The 22,138-nt window shown below is 42.4% G+C and overlaps 1 protein-coding gene and 1 long non-coding RNA gene across 3 annotated transcripts; one reads left to right on the forward strand and one right to left on the reverse strand.

Moving 5' to 3' along the window:
- Positions 1-2,599: 2,599 nt before the first annotated feature.
- Positions 2,600-17,992, reverse strand: LOC121895280. The gene is made up of 2 exons (XR_006095732.1): positions 17,142-17,992; positions 2,600-3,267 (listed from the first exon to the last, which is right to left on the reverse strand). It is a non-coding gene; the product is annotated as an uncharacterized LOC121895280 (long non-coding RNA).
- On the forward strand, positions 11,377-21,177 carry LOC121895273. 2 transcript variants are annotated; one of them, XR_006095725.1, is made up of 2 exons: positions 11,377-12,341; positions 13,422-13,530. XR_006095725.1 is itself a non-coding variant. In XM_042408285.1 (2 exons), exon 2 carries the CDS (start codon positions 18,621-18,623, stop codon positions 19,722-19,724), a length of 1,104 nt encoding a protein of 367 aa, XP_042264219.1. In that variant the 5' UTR covers positions 11,377-12,341; positions 18,165-18,620; the 3' UTR covers positions 19,725-21,177. The 2 variants fall into 2 exon arrangements, 1 of the variants encoding a protein (XP_042264219.1); XM_042408285.1 differs by lacking the exon at positions 13,422-13,530 and adding an exon at positions 18,165-21,177.
- Positions 21,178-22,138: the final 961 nt, after the last annotated feature.

The raw sequence follows: 22,138 nt of genomic DNA on the forward strand, positions 1-22,138 counted from the left end.
TTCCATGAGTCCCAGGTGATGCATATATGTTTCACCATGTTGGAAATATCAGGTTTCAGTCCATTTAGGAAGCTGTTTCTCAAATGTGCTTCCCATGCTGTAACAGCATTATTCTTCAGGTCAGCTGGAGGTGTCAGGCTGCTGTGTGTGTTGTGAACTTCTGTCAGACCAGTGAGATAGTTGCAAACACTTTCATCATCTTCTTGTTTACATGAGGATACTTTGCTCATGTCCAATCTCACAGGGAAAGCTGCTTGGATGCGCTCACAGAGATCTGTGATGTGAACTCTATAGGCTGTGCTGTCATTATGCGCCGTCGGGGTCAGCCAGTCTCACATCACTCTCTGGATATCCTGCTGAGATCTTGGCCCAGTTACTGCCCATCTTTACCACCAGGAGCCGTCTCACTTCAGATTCCTCCATCTGATGGTGATGAAAGGTGAGTCGTTGCCTGTTTCACGTCCTCCATAGTCCACGGTCTGTGGATTAACATCGCCTCCATCATGGGGAGATTCAGGATCCGGTGCATGTTTCCCTCTGTGTCAGTTCTCACTGGAGATGGGAGGGTGATGAATGGATTCATAGAGACGACGGATGGATTTTGAGATCCTTTGAATACCAGACCAGACCTGGTATGAGAAGGAGAGGCAGCTTTGTCCTGGTAAGACAGATGTATCAGGGTAGATGAGGGGAACCGGAGACGGAGGACAGTCAGAGTTATGTGGCGGTGGTGCTCTTGGCCGTGGATAAGGCGTCTGACGAGCTCGGGCTGCTGTTCATCTTGTTGTTGCGGCGGGTCGATGCGTCTCCTGGGCGGCACCCGGTCGAGTTCAGAATCCTGCATTTTGACACACTGAGACACAGATGAGATCCTACCTGTCCCTGCCTGTGGTCTCCTGTCCCTGTTTTGTGCTTCTTTCATCCATAAACTAAAAGCTTTCCAATCTGTTATCAACTTACTTTTGCCTTTTTTATTCTCAGTCTCTTTTTCCTTCTCCTGCAGTCTTTCTCTCAGCTGATTTAGCTGTCTGATACTGAAACTTTCTGTGCTCGGAAAGCTAGATTCAGTCATCCAAATGTTGATTTGTTTCACAGATGAATCACTATAGTTCACTCTCATGTAGTTTATTTTAGGAGCGGACAGGTCCACATTATCATATCTATCCTTTGTTTGATTTCTACTGTTAACACTACCCATTCTGGCAGATTAAAAGACAGATTTAAGTTATGTCTTCAACTGAATCTCCAAAGTACACCCGTTAAGAATATCAGAAAACTAATCAATGTTAGTGAACCCAGAAAGGAATCAGAACAGAGGAATTATCTACGTTTTCTATGCGTGTTTTCTGAGTCTTACTTCACACAATATTATAACCCAGTAATCATTCTTCCACACACTATTGTGATAACAGTGAACTCTCTTTAAGGTGGACTCATCAGTGCAGCTCCAGGTTTCTACTAAACCTGTCTGGACTCTTTCCTGATCAGCATACAGTCACAACAGACTGATGTGGGTTATTAAGTGCACATATCTTTTATAGACAAGGAGTCTGGTAAACATATCAGAATGTGAGTGGGGTGCAGTGCTGGATGTCATCAAAGCTATCAAACTAATTATAAAAGAACTGTAGCTTGTCCAGGATGATGCTACTCCCTACTCTGATCCAGTGTCAAACATAATGAGCACAGATGTTACATGTTCAAGGTTTTACAATATGAGTTTATAACTGTTAGTGTGATGCAGAGGATACAAAGTGTCTGTTTTCTTTGTCTTCTTTGAATTAGACTAGATGCTAAAATAGCGTATCGCTGCCCTCTACTGTTTGCTATTGATGTTCCTTTTGACAGTGATATATGTGTTGTTAGGCTATATAGTCCAAAACTGGACAATATTCCATAAGTAAAGTCCACAGAGTAAAAACTGTTTCTGCAGCTGCGTCCATGTGTCTGAACAGCTTCATTATTTGAAGTGAGTAATTATTGCACTGGATGAAAGAATCCTTGTACCTTCGTCTCAAATCGATTTCCTTATTCTGAAACTAAAGTCTAACAATGAAAAACGGAGCTTTTTAAAGTTATTGATGTATGTAACAACATTTTAAAAATACAAATACAGCCATTCACTGTTTACTGTTCTCCCTAAACTATCATTCTGTGGTTTTTTCCCTATTATGGGTTTTTGAACCAGAAAAATCCAGTTTCCATGACTACAAAATGCAAAATTTAGGCAGTTTTCATATTTTTGTTATGAAAGACTGAAGCGGAAGAATCTGTGTAGTTACCCTCGTCTCAACTGATTAGAGGGACTAAGGGACTGAAAAAAGAAAGAAATCCCATACTCATGTCAATGGGAATTCCCAAATGACGTAATGGGGGGTTCGGGGGCGCTGAGGGATTCATGCCACATGCCAGTGTGTTTTATATTTTGGGAATTATTAAAAGTTTGTGGCCTCTGATGCCTTAGTGCAGCACCTGTTAAATACCTGAAGTTTTCTACATAGATCACTACATTCATGTACTTTATAGGACAGGAATTACATCATCCATGAACCAGACAGAATAGTGAAATGACATAAACTATAGTCTGTGTTCTGGTACAGTATAATGTTTGATAAATCTCAGCCAATATATCAGGTCTGAACTTGGATTTGATTTCTCTTATTGTAGTTAAAGCTGCAGCTGAATCACTACATATGACTGAGTTGTCTGGTTTATTGTTCTTTATCCACCAAAGTGCACATTAATATTGTCAACATCTCTGCTGTGAATACTGACATCTGATATGTCTGTTTTGAATTCTTAATGACTCCAAATGCCACTTTCCCGCTCTCTGGATCCTTTGATCCATCTGTATTCTGTAAATATGAACTCCATCCTTGTTGCAGATGAGACTTCACTTCCTTGACTATATCTCCTGATTTCTATCTTTTGTTATTATTCAGTATGCATAGATTGACTTCAGGTTCTGGGATTATCCATGGTGGTACAACTGACCAACACATTAATATTAATGATACCAGTTTCCCCGCCTTAGATCTTCACTTATTTCCAAAGTTTCTTCTTACTTCTGATTTAAGAGAGATGATTGAATTTGTCTAATCGGCACTATCAGCTGGGTAGCACGCGCTGTCCAATTGGTCATTGCACGCCATCAGGCGGGTCATTGGGACATACTGTCTCAATACATACCACCTGACTCAAGGCTAGCAACAAGAAGGAAGGTCGGTCAGCAGTGTGTCAACTGTAGAAGTCTTTATGCAAACTTCACTAAGATCAATGAAAATCTGAATATATTTAAACTTAAATTCAATTCAATAGCCTTATCTGAGACATGGTTAAATCAAGAGAAAGGTATTGATTTCCATATTGATGGTTTCTTTATATCAATAGAACCAACAACAGGGGAGGGGGTGTGGCCCAGTATGTGGACAGTGACTTGATCACAAGATATTAAGACAACAAAACAAACCAATAACAACTTCCCCTGTCCTTCTATGCCAGTCTCTTTCTGATTGTCCATGTCATATTTGTTTAATATGCTATTTTTAAATGTTCATTTAAACTTACTAAATGTTCTACATGTTTTCAGTTCCTCACTGCAGCTGTTCCATAAATTAACTCCTTTGACTGTAATACAATGATATTTTACATTAGTCCTCACTTATCATTTATTGCACAAGTCATGTTGACTTTCTCTCATTTGAAACAACTTTTGGATACTTTTAGGTAACAATTGATTTTTAACTTTGTACATGATTTGAACCGTTTTAAATTCAACCTAATCTTTAAATTTTAGAGCCTTTAAATTTAATAAAAAGTGGGTTTCTTGGTTCTCTATGTGGTTTTGTTTACACAAACTTGTGTGTTGTGCATGTAGCAGATGTCCATATAAAGAAATCCGTCACGAACTGACGTCAGCTTGGGCTGAAAGTAGAAAAAAACAAGTTAGAAACAGCGTTCAGAGCAGTCTGAAGCTGCTGCTTTCTGCTCACAGGGATTACTGTGACATACGTTTACCTCGTTATTTGACACGTTGGCCACTTTTAACATGAACATCCGACACACAAATACACGCATAATATATATAAATAAAAATATGGAAAAGCATAATACGCCCCCTTTAATAAAACCAATATTTAAACCAATTAATAAAATAAAACTATTACACAAAACTTAAATGTATTTCCCTTTTGCTTTCCCACCTTTCTCAGAAGTTATGACCTCTCTTTATCTTATTTACCAATAACGGAGCTCCTAATTTAAGGCACACACACACACACACACACACACACACACACACACACACACACACAGAGCAACCAAAATAAAACAGTGTCCTTTAAAACCAGAACCAAACGTTGCAGGTCTGAGTCGTTGCTCGGAGCGTAGTGACCTGAAACAAATGGCCGCTGCACTAGCAAATGCAAGCTACAAAATAAAATAGCAGGTGCACTGGTTAATTGTTACTCACAAATCCCTGAGTTGAAGCATGGACGATGCATGACGAGAGGAGTGATGAGTGAGGTTACAGGCTGGCGGGCGACAAGTCCAGACGAAGTGAAAGCTGAGCGGGAGACATCAACTCGTCCATAGAGTCCAAGGACTGTTTCCTGGTCCTCCGTCTATTAGACGTACATGACAGTTGTTCTCAGTCACTTAACTCGTCCTAAAGCTCCTTTACTTCTTATGCCGAGTGCATTTTGAGCTTTTAACTAATTGACATTAACACATACTAGCAACAAACAGTAACATTAGCTGCTACTACGGTGAAATATGTGCTAATATAACTAGCGCGCTAATGCGCTAATCGCGATTAGCATCTACCTTTTACACGCACTACGTCGTGATGAAACGATACAAAAAATACATACACAGAGGTTATTTACCTTCTGCATGTGGCTATTATGTCCGTTACCCGTCGGTAAAACTCTGCATCCATCAACACAACGAACATAAACAGTCTTCATCCATGGATGTACAAAGAGAATTGGATACAGCGTCGGCGGCGGGGCCCCGTTCATGCGGCCCATAGAGCATGCGCACTAGTAACGGTCGCCGGCCGAGTCGACTACTTCCGGTTTAGGCCTCCGGCTAACTTGAATGGGGATGAAACAATTCAATCGTGCGGCTCCTCTAGGCTTTTGAAATGTGATCGGACCAAATGGATCAAATTCTGATAGAGAGACAAGTCATTTCTTTATACGTCCATGTCTTCAACAGCGTAAACAACCTTCACACAGCTCCTGTTCGTCGTCTGACCAGCCCGTGGCTTTACTCTGCGGGGTCTCCTCTACATCCCGCCCCTCCACCTTTACAATTGGCTGACAGGTTGGTAACAACCAATCAAATCAACAACATGTTAAGATGGACAACTTTATGTCCTCTGGGACTAGGTTGTGAGATAAACACGCTGCTCTCATGTGTACAGCAAACAAACTACTTGAACTGCATGAACTTCACCAACACAATGACAAAGATTTATTCATCTGCCTGTTTTTAATTCACTATGAACTGTATTAAACATTCAACTTAACTGGTTTGAATAGAATACTTTTTAAACATTTAAAAACGATTTATTGATCTTTATTTATTTACATATTTGTCTAAAATGAAAACTTTTTTAGACTGAGCTACATTTGAGATATATACACACACAGTAAGTTATATGTTGGACTATGAAGGAACAGCATAAGGTGGATAACAAAACTTTATTTAGAGGATCTTTATATAGTATTGAAATTGACTTTTAGCTTTGATATAATTTATGTGGCTTCAATCATAATTTATTATCCAATATTACTCCAACAAATTTAATTTAACTCTTTCTATTCAACATCATTCATCATGGGTTTCCTGTATGAGTTAGTTGAACACTTCTCAAATATTATAAAGTTAAATTAGTGTTAGTTAGTTTAAGTGTTTCACTCTTTAGCATTTCCAGTTCTTTTTCCACTGTATCCAAAAGTTGTTCCAAATTATTACTGTGACAAAATAAATGTGTATCATCTGCAAATATAGTTTAATATTTTGGAAACCTTACATATATTATTTATGTACAAAATAAACAACAATGGTCCTAACACTGAGCCCAGGGGAACCCCACAAGTCACCTTCAGTATTTGTGAGTAACAGTTATCGTTGATTTCTTGGATAATAAGTCCTGGTCAACTGTATCAAATGCTTTTTGAGATCCATGAATACTCCCACTGCATATTCCTTATTTTCTATTGCAGGTAATATTTCCTCCACAAGCTCCAAGTTTCCCTATTAGATCTAAACCCATATTGCTGTTCATATAGTATATTTTTCCAATATTATAGAGAAGCCTGTAATCGGAGAGTATATTCTCCTGCCATATATATATATATATATAATCTGGACTTCTCCACAGTGCTGATACCTCCCCTTCAAATAGACGTACCCCTTTGGATGTGTGTCTCTGAGGAATGAGTTATAGCCTACAACATTTTTCACAGGATTTCACACAGCTACATGGTGTAACCCTGTATGTTGGAGAGTGTTTGTGCACCTCATAACTGTGCTATGATCATATATGCTTTCAGTGTGTACATTTTACAGATTTGCCTGGATGGCTGTGGCAGTCTGACATACGTTGCAGTAGTAGTCACACCGATCATTGATGCAATGATGAACTATAGCAGCCATCTTTTCATCAAATATTATTTGTTTCAGGGACCAATGTTTCAGCTCTACCGACCTTTCTCGGGGCAACAACTGACAGACTTTTTCACCCTATATATCAACTCACCTGCCACAGGTGGCTCCTGATTAGCAATCAGCAGGTCAGGCACCTGACACACTTCCTGTTTCTTCCATATATGGTCTTCTTAGATATACAAAAAACTGTACCATCATTAAAAGCTCCAGGAATATAACGATTTCATGAACAATAACAGACATCAAATATTTAACATTTCAAGGATCTAAAACAGTAAAATCTCATAACAGATAGGGTGAAGAAGTAGAAAAAATGTTTTAATGATATCCCCTGATTCAATCAATCAATCAATCAATCAATCTTTATTTATATAGCGCCATATCACAACAGAAGTCATCTCAAGGCACTTTTCACATAGAGCAAGTCAAGACCGAACTCTTTAATTTACAAAGACCCAACAATTCCCCCATGAGCAGCACTTGGCGACAGCGGTAAGGAAAAACTCCCCTTTAACGGGTAGAAACCTCAAGCAGACCCCGGCTCTTGGTGGGCGGCCATCTGCTTTGACCGGTTGGGTTGAGAGAGAGAAAGAGAGAGGGAAAGGGGGAGGGGGGACAGAAGAAAAACAATCACAACAACAACAACAACAAGCACGAGCAGCAACAGCCAGGGAAGGATGCCATCAGGACTGTGAAGGACCGCGAAGGCTCGGCCCAGAACCCAGGTTTTCCTGTGAGATGAGAAAGCACAAAAAACTCCGGGGAAGAAGCAAAGTTAGTGACATGCATTGATGTTACATGAATGCATACAGATGGAGAGGAGGAGGAGGAGAGAGGAGCTCAGTGCATCATGGGAAGTCCCCCAGCAGTCTAGGCCTATAGCAGCATAACTAAGGGCTGATCCAAGGCGAGCCTGGTCGGCCCTAACTATAAGCTTTATCAAAAAGGAAAGTTTTAAGCCTACTCTTAAACATAGAGAGGGTGTCTGCACCCCGGACCCAATCTGGAAGATGATCCACAGGAGAGGAGCCTGATAGCTGAAGGCTCTGCCTCCCATTCTACTTTTAAAGACTGTAGGAACCACCAGTAAGCCTGCATACTGGGAGCACAGTGTTCTAGTGGGATAATACGGTACTATGAGCTCTTCAAGATATGATGGTGCCTGACCATTAAGGGCTTTGTAAGTTAGGAGAAGGATTTTAAATTCTATTCTAGATTTTACAGGAAGCCAATGTAGTGAAGCTAAAATGGGAGAAATGTGGTCTCTTTTTCTAGTTTTAGTCAGAACACGTGCAGCTGCATTCTGGATCAGCTGGAGAGTCTTTAGAGACTTGTTAGGGCAGCCTGATAATAAGGAATTGCAATAATCCAGCCTAGAAGTAACAAATGCGTGAACTAGTTTTTCTGCATCTTTTAGGGACAGGATGTGCCTGATTTTTGTGATATTACGTAAGTGAAAAAAGGCAGTCCTTGAGATTTGATTTATGTGGGAGTTAAAGGACATATCCTGATCAAAGATAACTCCCAGATTCCTTACGGTGGTGCTGGAGGCCAGGGTAATGCCATCCAGAGTAGCTTTATCATTAGATGATGTGTTTCTAAGGTGTTTAGGGCCAAACACAATAACTTCAGTTTTATCTGAGTTTAGTAGCAGAAAATTGCAGGTCATCCAGGTCTTTATGTCGTTAAGGCATGTTTGGAGTTTGTTTAACTGATTGGTTTAATCAGGCTTCATTGATAAATATAATTGGGTGTCATCTGCATAACAATGAACATTTATGGAGTGTTTCCTAATAATATTACCTAAAGGAAGCATATACAAGGTGAATAGAATTGGTCCAAGTACAGAACCTTGTGGAACTCCGTGTCTAACTTTTGCCTTCACGGAGGATTCATCATTAACATGTACAAACTGAAATCGGTCTGATAAATAGGACTTAAACCAGCTTAATGCAGTTCCTTTAATGCCAATTAAATGTTCCAGTCTCTGCAAAAGGATTTGATGATCAATTGTGTCGAATGCAGCACTAAGATCTAACAGGACAAGTATAGAGACAAATCCTTTGTCCGATGCAGTTAGGAGGTCATTAGTGACTTTCACCAGTGCTGTCTCTGTGCTATGATGCCTCTAAATCCTGACTGAAAATCCTCAAATAAACTATTGTTATGTAGAAAGTCACATAACTGATTAGAGACTGCTTTCTCAAGGATCTTAGAGAGAAATGGAAGGTTAGATATAGGTCTATAATTGGCTAAAACACCTGAATCAAGAGTAGGCTTCTTAAGAAGAGGTTTAATTACAGCTACTTTAAAGGACTGTGGTACATAGCCTGTTACTAAAGACAGATTGATCATATCTAGTAAAGAAGTGCTCACTAAGGGTAAGGCTTCCTTAAGCAGCCTAGTTGGGATGGGATCTAAGAGACAGGTTGATGGTTTAGCTGAACAAATCATTGAAGTTAGTTCAGACAAGTCTACTGGAGAAAAACAGTCCAAATATATGTCAGGATTTACAGCTGTTTCTAAGGTTCCTGTGTTTGGGGAGAGAACGGTGCCTGTTGAGGGCAGGAGGTGGTTAATTTTGTCTCTAATAGTTAGAATTTTATCATTAAAGAAGCTCATAAAGTCGTTACTACTGAGAGCTATAGGAATACATGGATCAATAGAGTTATGACTCTTTGTCAGCCAAAGTGCTGAAAAGGAACCTAGGGCTGTTTTTAAAAACCCTGCTTGATCAACTCACACCACCTGTCGAACGCAACCGATCTCCACGCCGACGTGCTCGCCCTGCTGACGTCGATTTGGTCCAGGTCCGGCCTACTGGTCTTGTCCGGCCTGCCCCCATCCCGCAGCACCTGCCGCCAGAGCTGCCATATCCGGAACACTGGGATGGAGGCTCTGGAGATCGTCCTGGTGCAGTCATCTGTCGAGTTGTATAGAGACAAAGAAAAGTACAGCCTCTTGACATCTTATCAAGTTTGTATAAGCTACAATCATAGGTGGAAGAATGGTAAATGGACTGTACTTGTATAGCGCCTTCCTAGTCTTCCAACCACTCAAAGTGCTTTTTACACTACGAATCACATTCACACACATTCACACGCTGAATGGGTACAGGAGCTACCATGCAAGGTCCCAACCTGCCCATCAGAGGAATCTAACCATTCACACACAGTCATACACTGATGGTTCAGCCATCAGGAGCAATTAGGGGTTAAGTGTCTTGCCCAAGGACACATCGACATGTGGACTGGAGGAGCCGGGAATCAAACCGCCGATCTTCCGATTAGTGGACGACCCGCTCCACCTCCTGAGCCACAGCCGATCTGAAGTAATCAGATCCTTTACTGCACTAAACGTAGTGATAGAAACACAATACCAACTGAAAAAGGGCATGTAAACTCCATCTACTCTAATAGATCAACTTAGAAAAGATCCCACAACATGATTTTGTGGTCATGGTCACGTCATGTGATACCTGTGTGTGATACGTACAGCTCAGCTGACCATCAGACTGAACACTAGTGGGTTATTTCATGAGATATTATCATCAATGGAAGGAAAAACTTCAGGCACTGATGAATGGAGCAGGAACAAAAACACTAGGATTCAATTAAAAGCCTTTATTCAAAACATGGCTCCTTACAATAAAACATGATCTGTTTCAACTTTAAAGGTCCAAAAGGCTGAACAATAAACAAGCAAACATGTACATATGATTATGCAAGAATGTCAGTTTGTCAGAATGAGACTCAAGCACAGGGCTGTCTATAAAGCCAAGTGTCCAGTTAGCTCTCCTCACTGACATGTAAATGAGTCTTTAAAGTCTCAATGTCTCGTCAGCGGTGGTTCAGAGGTTGTTGTTCTTTTCTTTTTGTGAAGAAGACTTTCTTGAGGAAAATAGCAGGACGAGTAAGTACTGATTCATTTTCACTAGTTGATTTTTTAATTTGTGTTTTCTGCTTGATTTGTGACATTTGTGACAAATTAAAATCTAAATTCAGTCCTCCAGAGAGATAATACTTTTTATTGCTGTGTTCATATCAGAGCGTGTGTTTCTGTATTTGGAGAAGTTTACCGATGCTATGGCTGTGCAAGGCTGGAAAGTCAATACTTGTTGCAAAGAAGATAATTTAAGCTTTAATTTGATGCTGAACATGTTTGATTTAAAGCAGGTTTAGCAGAAATACAGGAGGATAGGTACAATTATAAATGTAGGTTGGCTGAGGGTCTTTTGAAAACAGCTAAATGTAAACGTAATTCAGCAGTGTGCTGCTAGACACCAGAAAGTTTCAAATGAACAATGTTGGAGTGGGATCATGTTAACCTGAAAGACCAGGTTAACTCTAGAGAACATATGGCTGCTAATAATAGATGAATGCAGAATTGTGTAACAATATACATTAAATACAAACAACAATACATAACTTAATTCAATCAATTAACATCAATACGTCAAAAGTGAACAAATAAATACATGAAATAGAAATATTTACAAAGCTGTGTGAAAAAAGAAATGAAGACACAAGGAGAAATATATACTAACATAAACAAACAACATTGAGGAGTCTCAGTATAATATATAATTAATATTATTAATGATATACAATATAATTACTATATATAATGTTACAATTAAAATGGCGGGCTTATATCTTTACACAAAGAGATAATACTACTACTACTACTAATAATAATATAGATATAATTATACTATAGATAATGTACAGATATGTATAGATAACAATGCTACTCATTGTCACTGATGTCTCGGCTGGTGTTACTGGGGGAACAGCTGCTTGGTACTGGGCAGAAGATATTTTGCTGATGTGTACAACCTGATAGTTTGTTTGTTTGGTGGCTTTTAACAGGATTTAAAAAGGCAATTGTAGAGAAAAGATTGGCATTACTAAATGACTGGGCTGTTTCTGTGGAAAGCTAATTAGGGATATTGAAAAAAATATATATAAACATTAACAGGTGGTTAAAAAGTAACCAGAAAAAAATGTGCAAACAAATGATTTTATTATCAATTTTCAATGTTTTATCTGCTATAATTTATTATGTATGAATATAGCATCTTCCTAAATTGCATTATAATTAGTGTTATGATTTTGGTTCATTTTCAGTTGTTCCCTGTCTTGCTGCTTCAGACTGCGTTTTCCTGATTCACGTCCGCAGCGGGCCTACGGTGGCCGGCATGAATGTGGGACTAGCCCCTCTCTCACAATCATGGATGTATAATAAGAGCTCTTATAATACATCTATGCTCACAATGCAATGTGTGTTGTACGTGGGAAGATATGAGTGTTCATGTGTTCAATGTAGATGTAGATGTGATGACATGTGGGGCAGACAGCCCGCCGCCCCGCAGCAGCGTCATTTGAAATATTTTAAATGACGCTGCAGTGCGGCTACAGCGCGAGCTTGAAATTTACAGTCGGCAAAAGAGGGGAGACTTTCCTCCAACGCTAGCAAACTTGAATGAATTAAGTGGATTTCATAACCAAGCACAGGGTACAAACCCTTTATTTGGAGGAGAAACTGGATTTAAAGCGCCTCGGAGCCCACCAGCCACGGAGTACTGTCATCACTCAAACTGCTGGTTAAATTAACCGCGGGAGGAAAAACCGCCATGCTGCCCTTTTCTGAGCCGTCAGCTGGTAAGTGAAAGTATATTTTGGTGGTTCTGGTCCGTGCATTGGCCATATTGTTGTGCTGGATCGATTGATGTGGATGGTGACGAGTGTCAGTGTGTCCGTGCTTATCTACTGAGGTTGTTGTCATAAAGTTGTTGTCACAGAATAGATTAGTATCCTTAAAAAGTTGTCTTTGCACTTCGTTGTAGTGTCGAGCTCTTTGCTGTTCGTTCATGGCCATGTAGGCTGATTTGTTCTGAGCTTGGCTGTGTCGGCTTATGACGATATAATATCGTATTATTAATGAATCAATATTTCAGAGAGGTTGTGCTTCAGTGATGCGTTCAGGCGCCTCGTTCCTGAACGCATCACTGTCGTGAGTCAACCAGCCAACTTCAGCTAATGCTTTCTAGAGATCGTGGCTTTTCCCAAACTGAATAAATACAACACATATAAACACAAAACTGCTTTGCTAGCTCAATCTCGTTGTAACTAAGATATTCGTTGAGAAAAATATTTTTTCCATGGACAGATTTAGCTACTACGTCCGCAAACTTCACATATATTTGTAAGCTAGTAGCGCCACAGCACCGGCACAGCTGATGGAGGATGCTGGAGTGGAAACTGAGATAAACTCTCAACTGAAGGGAAAATGGTTAAGTTTAGCTGTGTGTGGGGGAGCCAGATAATGATGAAGAGTGAGGAAGGGTTCAGGTTTTTCTGTGTGTGTGTGTGTGTGTGTGTAACTCGTCTCAGTCTCAGAGTTCAATCCACGCAGTAAAGGGTCCGTTTTGTTTTCCCCACAACCCCTAATCAGTTCAGTTCAATCCACTTTCACAAACATTAACTCAAAACTCCACTCCGGGTTTTCACCTCAGATCCCCCACAAAACAAAACAAATCAAAGACACTAGCAAAGCCACACATAATATTTTTAGTGATAAGGCTTTTTTCATTTGAACACGGCTAGGCGTGCTGTTCTAAATGTCTAGTTGACCAATCAGATTGCTTGGTGGGAACTACGTGTTGTGTAATTCAGGCTTGTGACAGTGGTGATGTAACTTGTGTAATTTCTCTCTCTCTCTTCCTCTGTTTATGTGTACAGGACCTGCTAGAAGCCACTTTGTTGTTAAAAGTGTTTTGTGGAGCCATGCATGGACCCATAACATGTTAAAAACACATCAGTAGCAAGAGCAAGTACTGTAGTTTTCCTGGTATGTAGCCTATCTATTGAAGTAGTTGTTGCCCCACCAATTTTTTAAAAACACCACTGCTCATGCCAATGTGTTGCTCAGTTCTCAATCGGTGGTGACTCCACTGTCTGACAAACTCTAGGCAAGATTGCTGGATTCTTCCGAGATAAACATAATGTAATGCTCAGACTTGCACTTCATTATTTGAATCAAGAATTCCTACACTCTCCATGTACTGAAATAGTTGTCGGTAGAAGTCAGAGACAACTCTATTGACATCCGCCCACAGCCTCTCAATCCGTTGATTATGAACACTTCTAGCAGCTATATAACTCCCCCGGTCCGCACCCCTGTTCTCAATCATAAACCTTGCCACATCTACATTTTCTCCCACTCTGTCCCCTCTTACTCTGAGTGGCAAACCAAACTGAGATACACCATTGCAGAAAAAAGAAAGAACAGTTGAAGCACGCTTGTTTGTGCAACATTCCAAATAAACGACTGTAGCCATCAATGCATCCATGGAAAACAAATCTCCAGGCGATCAGTTTATGATTGGAGTCAATGTGCCTGTAATGAAAATGGAAAACAAGGTTAAAGTGACTACAGAACACATATACAACTGCACGGTTGGTCTTCATCTAGAGACTGATCAGCCTACTACGCTGTTTTATCTCTGTTGTATATAGTAATGGGTGTAGCCGTGTGTTAGCATTGTGGCCGGATTTGCACAAAGCTTTGTAGAAGGTTCATTGTAGGTCAACTGAGAATTGATTAAATTTCCACAATCATCCACCAAATGGGGGCGCTGTAACCCTGACCAATCACTAAAAGGCGTAACTTCCGAACGCATTTCACGTAACACCACAAAACCTTGTAGAAAGGTTGGACATGGGCCGAGGAAGAACTGATTAACTTTCCACCTGGATTGTCCTTAAATGGATATTTCACTTCAGTAAAACTTGTCAAAATTCAGCAGTCTTACCTCTATCAAAGTGCATCTACAAGTAAGCTAGTGATCACTGCTGTCCTTGTTGTCTGCCCTCAACACCACCATTTCTCCCAGGTGTCAGGCTCCTCATTCACTTCCATTCATTTTAGGGACCTAGTCTAAATATTATACTGGTGGTGTTGAAAACAGATAACGGGGACAGCAATGGTCACAAACTTACTTGTAGATTGCTTTAGATGTGGGTAAGACTACTGAATTTTGGTGGAGGTGGAGTGGGGGACAGAGGAGGACGGGTGCCTGCTGTCCTCTGCATCTCTTACATTGGACTTAATGTATTTCATTTTTTTCATGCTAATCTGTGATTGGCCATGACACGTAAAATTTCGCTCCAAGGGACGACGTCCTCTCTAACCAATCAACAACCAGAATGCAATATTGACATCAAGTTGGTCCAATGATAGTTTCCAGATTTCATCTTCAATTCTCTCCACTGTAAGGCAGAATAGCAGCAGTAGATAGCTCCTTGCGTTAGCCAACGCAACAGTTAGCTTGTTGTAGCAGCCTGAAGGACTCTTTATACATCCATGGAAGGACTATTAAGGACTGTTGTTAAGCTAACGGGAGAAATGATCTGGACTGTGCAGCGCAGCAGCAGCAGGACGCTGACGGGAGGCTGGAGAGAGAAGCAACCGGAGAAACAACCAGGAGAGTTAGCTTGTTTGTCATTGTTGCTAATGATATCAGACTGGTTAACCAGCAGCCACAAAGTTCTGTTAACTAACAAACAAGATGACCAACAGCTACAAATGGACGTTATGACATGAATACTTCATCTCCATGATAGAAAGAAGAAGACATCAGATAACGTGAGTCAGATACAGCTTCTCTCTCTCTGTCTCTTTGGTCGCTAATTTCATCTCTGATGGTTAAATGTCTCTGTGTGGCTTTTTTTGTGTTTTTTATCTCCTTAACACGAATGCAGCAGAGATCATATAATGTGTTGTGGGTAACGTTAGTTTGCTTGTTGATGTTACAGTGAGCTGTCTGGACTCACTCATTCATTGTTTTTAATTGAGTGGTTGTTCAGTCACCTGTTGATGTGTGATTAGTGAATGAGTGCAGGAGGTCTGGCTGCTTGCTTCTGACAGTTTCTTTAGTTCCTTTTTAAGCTGAGTCATATATTGAGTAATAAGCTTAAAGTAACTAGAATAACATGTGTTTACTAGTGGTGTAACAGATTGTAGTTGATCCTATTCCGTACGGATCGCCCCCCACAGTTCGGCAGGCATCTGAACTGCGGATTAATTGCAAAATTTAATGTCTCAGTTAAAGTAGACATTTTAGAGACAAAGTAAACAAACTGCTGTAAGTACAAGTCATAGACAACAGCGTGTTGTTAACGTTAACAGGGATTTTGAAGAGCAACAATCAAACCAGCATGTAACAGGTCCGATGTGACATTTGAGTTGTTTACCTGCTGTTTAATGTGCTGCAGCTGAGCAGCTAATTAGCATCTAGCTGCTAACTGACGTTAGCGGTGAATGTTTGTTATCATCAAGTTTTGATGATGTGGACAGAGGCTGTTTCATTCACTGTTTAAAAGAGGAAGGTTTCATGCCTCATATTGCAATAACTAAGCTTTAAATATTTTATATTTATTTTACTTTATTTCATTTAGACATTGGACATCTTAAATGTTGTTTTCATTTAAGACCATGGGCAAAAGTTCCTTGCTGTTTCTGGCTGTAAGTGTTACAGAATAAATGGAAAACGCTGATCCTAAAAATGATCCGATCCGTGACTCAAATCCATGATACGATCCAAACCGTGAGTTTTGTGTTCATGTTAACACCCCTAGTGTTAACATATCAGCTTTGTAGACTATATTTTGTATGTCGTGCATATAGATGAGAGTGTGTAAGTCATGTATTTGATACATGCATTAATACTTTCTGATGTGAACCTACACTTTTAGATCTGTGAATGTTTTTAGTGTTCAGTCTCTCTAGTATTCAGCACTGATCTGAACCTGTATCACATTATAAGCTTTGTGCTACTTAATATATTTCTGTACACTAAGAAAATACACAGGAAACACGTGTAAATCATGTGATTTGTCTGTTTTTGATGAGAACATAAATCTGTTGACGCAAAAGAACAATACTATAAATCTGAATTTCACTTTGTTGGTAAAATGACACATTTGAACCACTCCATGGCTAAAATAAGCTCTTCTTTGTTTAGAGATATTATGTATATGCTAGATGTCTTTAAAGAAGCAGCCTTTTCACCACTCAAGCAAATTGTTTTATTGGCATATAAAATTGCCCCCCACCCTTTGCTGCATGTGTGCACATGATGTTCACACGTTATGTGTATGTTTGCAAATTATGTACAATAATTCATTGTTCGAACAGCAGTGATTTGCATCTGACGCATCTAGGTCGCGGAAGTGGTACTCAAAAAACTCATCCAGGGTTGGCAAGTCTGACTTTGTGATAAAAGCATGAAAATCAGCAATATTATATGTAGGCTATAGTTTTCCGTGCTGTACCATATCTAGTGCCGATTGAGCTGGACCTCATGGGGGGCTTGCCTATTTGTACTATCTGCTAGTTTTTCCTGGACTACACCTTGATAGTGACTCAAGATAAAACAAAAATCAACATTTACCATTTACCTAAGATCAATGAAAATTTGAATATATTTAAACTTAAATTCAATTCAATAGCCTTATCTGAGACATGGTTAAATCAAGAGAAAGGTATTGATTTCCATATTGAAGGTTTTGAGCTTCTTTATATCAATTGAACCAACAACAGGGGAGGGGGTGTGGCCCAGTATGTGGACAGTGACTTGAAATGCAAACCAGTCGAATATATGACAACTGTAATTGGTGATTTAATGGATAACCATGGAAACTGAAGCAAGAGGGATGAGGAATGTACTTGTGTATACAGAACATCGGGGTCACATGTAGAAACATTTTAAGATAGTTTGAAAGAATTAATGAAAATAAAATGTCTGCAATCTGTGGAGATTTATTTAATATTGACCTCCTAAATGTATCTAAACATAAAACATCAGATTTTCTGGATGCATTATATAGAAGAGGGCTATACCTATTGATCACCAAGCCCAGTAGAAAAACCTCCATTTGTGCAACATTAAGCGACTATTTAACTGTGTTTGCAATGTATGATTAATATGAAATATATGATAAATATATGACTTATCATTGTATGATAAACATTGTCCAACAACACCATGTTAACATAAACGTGGTTATAATAAAAAGCCTTGGATAAAAAATGGGCTTACAAACTTTATGCAAAAAGAAAAACAAACTTTAGAGAGATTTCATAGCAGCCAGGTGATAAAGAAGTTAAAGCAGGAGGAGGAATAATCCTGTTTGTGTGTCAGTGAGCATCTGGAGCATCTTAACAAGATTGTGTAGTAGCTCCTAAAGAAATGAGACCAGAAGAGAGTAGAGATTAGGGTTGTGCCCGAATACAAATAATTTAGTCAGCAAAGCACGTAGTGTTTTTTTTTTTTAAACTAATATTTGTTTCATATAAATATTTTAAAAATTATTTGTATTCGGGAAGAAACCCCCCCCAAAACACATGTCAAATACCAGCACGCATGTCTGTTACATCACTATCTCAGTCTCTCTCTTCTGCTCCGCTGTTACATCTATCAGCAGGTCTCAACGAGGGGAGTCACATCCACCTGCTACATGATGCACATTTCCTTGTTTGAACATCACTCCCGGAGTTTGGGGTGTTCCCCAGAGAAGTCGCTAAGGAGATGGGTGGATGAGGAGGGAGGAGCAGCTAAAGAGACGGGAGGAGGAGGAGGATGGAGTATCCTTGTGGAACATTTAAAATGGTGAAGATGCTCGAATTTTGGTTAATGGCAGGGGTACCAGGCAGGGTCGTTCTGACCCCACGAAGTATGAATGGATGAACCAGTTAAGTTAATGTTGCTCGTTCTGATAACTTTGGCTGCTGTCTGTTTGCTTTTGAGAGCTCTGAGTGGGCCAGGGTGCAAGACCCGCCACTCTTAACTGCGATCCAAGCGACGAGAAGCGATTAAGCCAACTGACCCCTCTAACCGACTGTGATAGGACAGGTCACCTGCTGTCATAGAGGGAAAGATGTGGTCCACATCTAGGGCGAGTGGAGTAGTTGCCAGGAGCAGGCTATTACTCAAGAGGAAGGAGGAGGAGAGCCCGGCTGGGACTCCTAAAAGAAAGAAGGTACCATCTGGAGCGAGGGCTCTTTTCCCGGCTGGGAAAAGAGCAGGCATGATCTTCCTAAGCACGGAGAAGGGATGGAAACCCAAGCGGGCTAGCAAGGGTCTTCCATCGACAGTCATGGTGGGCCTCCGGGTGCCATGGCTAGTCCAACCGTGCAGGTTGTGCGCTGCCAGTCTGGGCTCGGTGAGGGCCGCCCAGACTCACTTGAGGAAAGCACACAAACCAAGGGTGATTCTTTTCATCTGCGGCAAGTGTGCTGGTACTCACAAGACCCCACACCGAGCGACGTGCCACGCAGCGAAGTGTGGGGCAACCCAATCCGGAGCGGGTACCATCACGGGGTTTGCCTGCAATACATGCCCTAAATCTTTCTCCTCACAGAGGAGCCCCTTGGCCCATCAGAGGAGGAAACACCTGGGCTTGTATGTCAGCAAGGCAAGAGAGCGGAAGGCTAAGGCGGCAACCGACAGTGGGTGGACCCAGGCCGAACTGGCAACCCTGGAGTGCGTACACAACGACCTCGGCGGAAAATCTGGGTTCCTCGAGGCAGCGGTTTCGGCCCTCCCCCACTACACGAAGGCCCAGATACAGCGAAAATGGAGGAGCCTCAGGAGGCTGAGGAGAAAAACTGTGGATAAGTCCCCCACAGCGGTTGCCTTAGGGAAGTTGCCGGACCTCAGTGAGGAGCTGCCTCTCAGAGCCCCGGTGGCCCTGGTCAAGGAGCACCTTGCAAAGACCTTGCAGGTGAACAGTGCTGATGGCGTGTCACCACTGACCTCCTCCTGCAAGGCAACCAACCGTTATCTGAGGAAAGTACTCGCGGATTCGGGGCCACGCTCGAATCGTGAGTACGGGAAGGAAGACCTGGTCGGATCGTCAAAAACGCCTCAAAATGAACAAGAGGCTCCGATACAAGAACTTGCAGACGCTGTATCGGAGCAACAGAAGCTCTGCTGCGAGGTTGGTGCTCGATGGCAGGGAACAAACGGTCTGCCGTATTGATCCCAGACTGGTCACTGAGACATACAAGGGGATATGGGAGAGAGACGACAGTTTCTTGGGCCTTGGTTAGTTCGCCTCCTTGCCGGAGGCGGACAACTCGTCCCTATGCCCTCCCATCTCACGGCTGAGGCGCTACAGGCACTTCGGAAGATGGACCAGGCGAGTGTGCCTGGTCCTGATGGCGTTGGACGGCCTCGGACGGTTGCCGAGGTGCCTCAAACAGAGCCGAACCACCTTGATCCCCAAGTCTAGTGATCAGAGTAAAGCCGGCGACATTAACAACTGGCACCCCATTACAATCGGCTCGGTAGTCTTGAGAGCGTTCTCAAGAGTCTTGACGATGAGACTGACCGAGGCTTGCGCCATCCACCCTCGTCAGCGGGGCTTCACAGAAGCGCCAGGCTGCTCCGAGAACCTGGCCATCCTCGACGGACTTATCCGGGTAAGTCCCAGAGGAAAACATTGGCTGTCGTGTTCATCGATCTGACCAAGGCATTCCACACTGTCTCCCACAAGCATATTGCCGAGGTGCTTGAGAGATGTGGAATGGATGAGTTGATTAGAGGTCTCATCCGAGACTCCTACAGGAATTGCTTCTCGACAATAAAGACTGCTCAAGGCGACACCAGGAAGATCGGGATCAAGGTGGGTGTAAAACAAGGCAATTCAATGTCTCCTCTGCTCTTCAACCTGGCCCTCGACCCACTTCTCCACATGTTGGAGAAGCTGGGGGTGGGGTTTAGTGTTGAGGGCACCGCCATCACCTCACTGGCGTTCGTGGACGACCTGGTGATTCTGAGTGACTCGTGGGAGGGTATGTCCAGGAACTTGGAAATCCTGGACAGATTCTCGGACCTTACGGGCCTGAGGACCAATCCCACCAAGTGTCATGGATTCCTTATTGGGAGCGACGGCCCAAAACGATACACAGTCAACGACTGTGACACTCGGTCACTCTCGGGAATGCCCATTCACATGGTGGGGGAGCAGGAATCGGCGAAGTATCTGGACATCCTGATAAATCCCTGAAAAGGGATCCTGAATCCCCCACTAAGAGATACAATAAAAGACATGACGGACAGGATATCTAAGGCCCCCCTGAAACCATCTCAGAAGGTCGAGCTTCTGAGAACGTACGCTATCCCACGGACGGTGTACGTCGCGGACCACGGCTCGGCCTCACAAACAGCGTTGGACGAGTGTGACAGGGACATTCGGACACAGGTGAAGAAATGGCTCCACCTGGAGCCATTCACCACCGACGGGCTGCTGTACAGCAGATGTGTGGATGGAGGACTTGGTATCATGAGATTAGCTGCCCAGATCCCGGCAATCCAGCTAAGGAGGCTGTTGTCTCTGTACAACTCGACCGATGACTGCACCAGGACGATCTCCAGAGCCTCCATCCCAGTGTCCCGGATATGGCAGCTCTGGCGGCAGGTGCTGCGGGATGGGGGCAGGCAGGACAAGAACAGTCGGCCGGACTTGGATCAGACCGATGTCAGCAGGGCGAGCACGTCGGCGTGGAGATCGTGTGCGTTCGACAAGTGGTGTAAGTTGATCAAGCAGGGCTTGGGAACGGTCATGTTCAAGAGCGACAAGATCTCCAACGGCTGGACCCGGGATCCCGAAAAGCACCGGCTTACACAATCGGACTTGATCATGGCACTCCAACTCTATACTAACACACTCCCTACCCTTTCGCTGCTGTGGAGAGGAAGGGGGCCCAAGGAGTCGCAACAGTGCAGACTTTGTCAACAAGAGAAGGAGACCGTGCAGCATATTATTGGGAACTGTGCGGAGCTCAAGAGGAACCGCATGGCCAGCCACAACAAGGTGTGCGTGTTCCTCCAGAAGGAGGGTGAAGACTTAGGCTGGCACGTGATGAGGGAGAAGAATTTTTGGTAATGGCAGGGGTACCAGGTGGGGTCGTTCTGACTCCGCCCAAGCATGAATGGATGAACGAGTTAAGTTAATCTTGCTCGCTCTGATAACTTTGGCTGTTGTCCGTTTGCTTCTGAAAGAGTTCTGAGTGGGCCAGGGTGCAAGACCCGCCACTCTTGACTGCGATCTGAGCTACGACAAGCAATAAGCCAACTGACCCTTCTGACTGACTGTGATAGGATAGGTCGCCTGCTGTCATAGGAAGAAAGAGAACGTGTCCGTCGGCCGACGGCACGTGACGCTGGAGTAGGGGCGGCTCCTGGCAGTGCGGATATGGCAAGCGGAGTAGTAGTCCGGAGCAGACTACTACTCAGACGGAGGAAGGAGGAGAGCCCGGCTGGGACTCCAAAGAGAAAGAAGGTACCATCTGGAGCGAGAAGGGCTCTTTTCCTGACTGGGAAGTGAGCAGGAATGATCTTCCTCAGCACGGAGAGGGGATGGAAGCCCAAGTGGGCTAGCAAGGGACTTCC

This window comes from Thunnus maccoyii, chromosome 4, assembly GCF_910596095.1.
Source record: "Thunnus maccoyii chromosome 4, fThuMac1.1, whole genome shotgun sequence".
In the NCBI taxonomy this organism is placed as follows: domain Eukaryota; kingdom Metazoa; phylum Chordata; class Actinopteri; order Scombriformes; family Scombridae; genus Thunnus; species Thunnus maccoyii.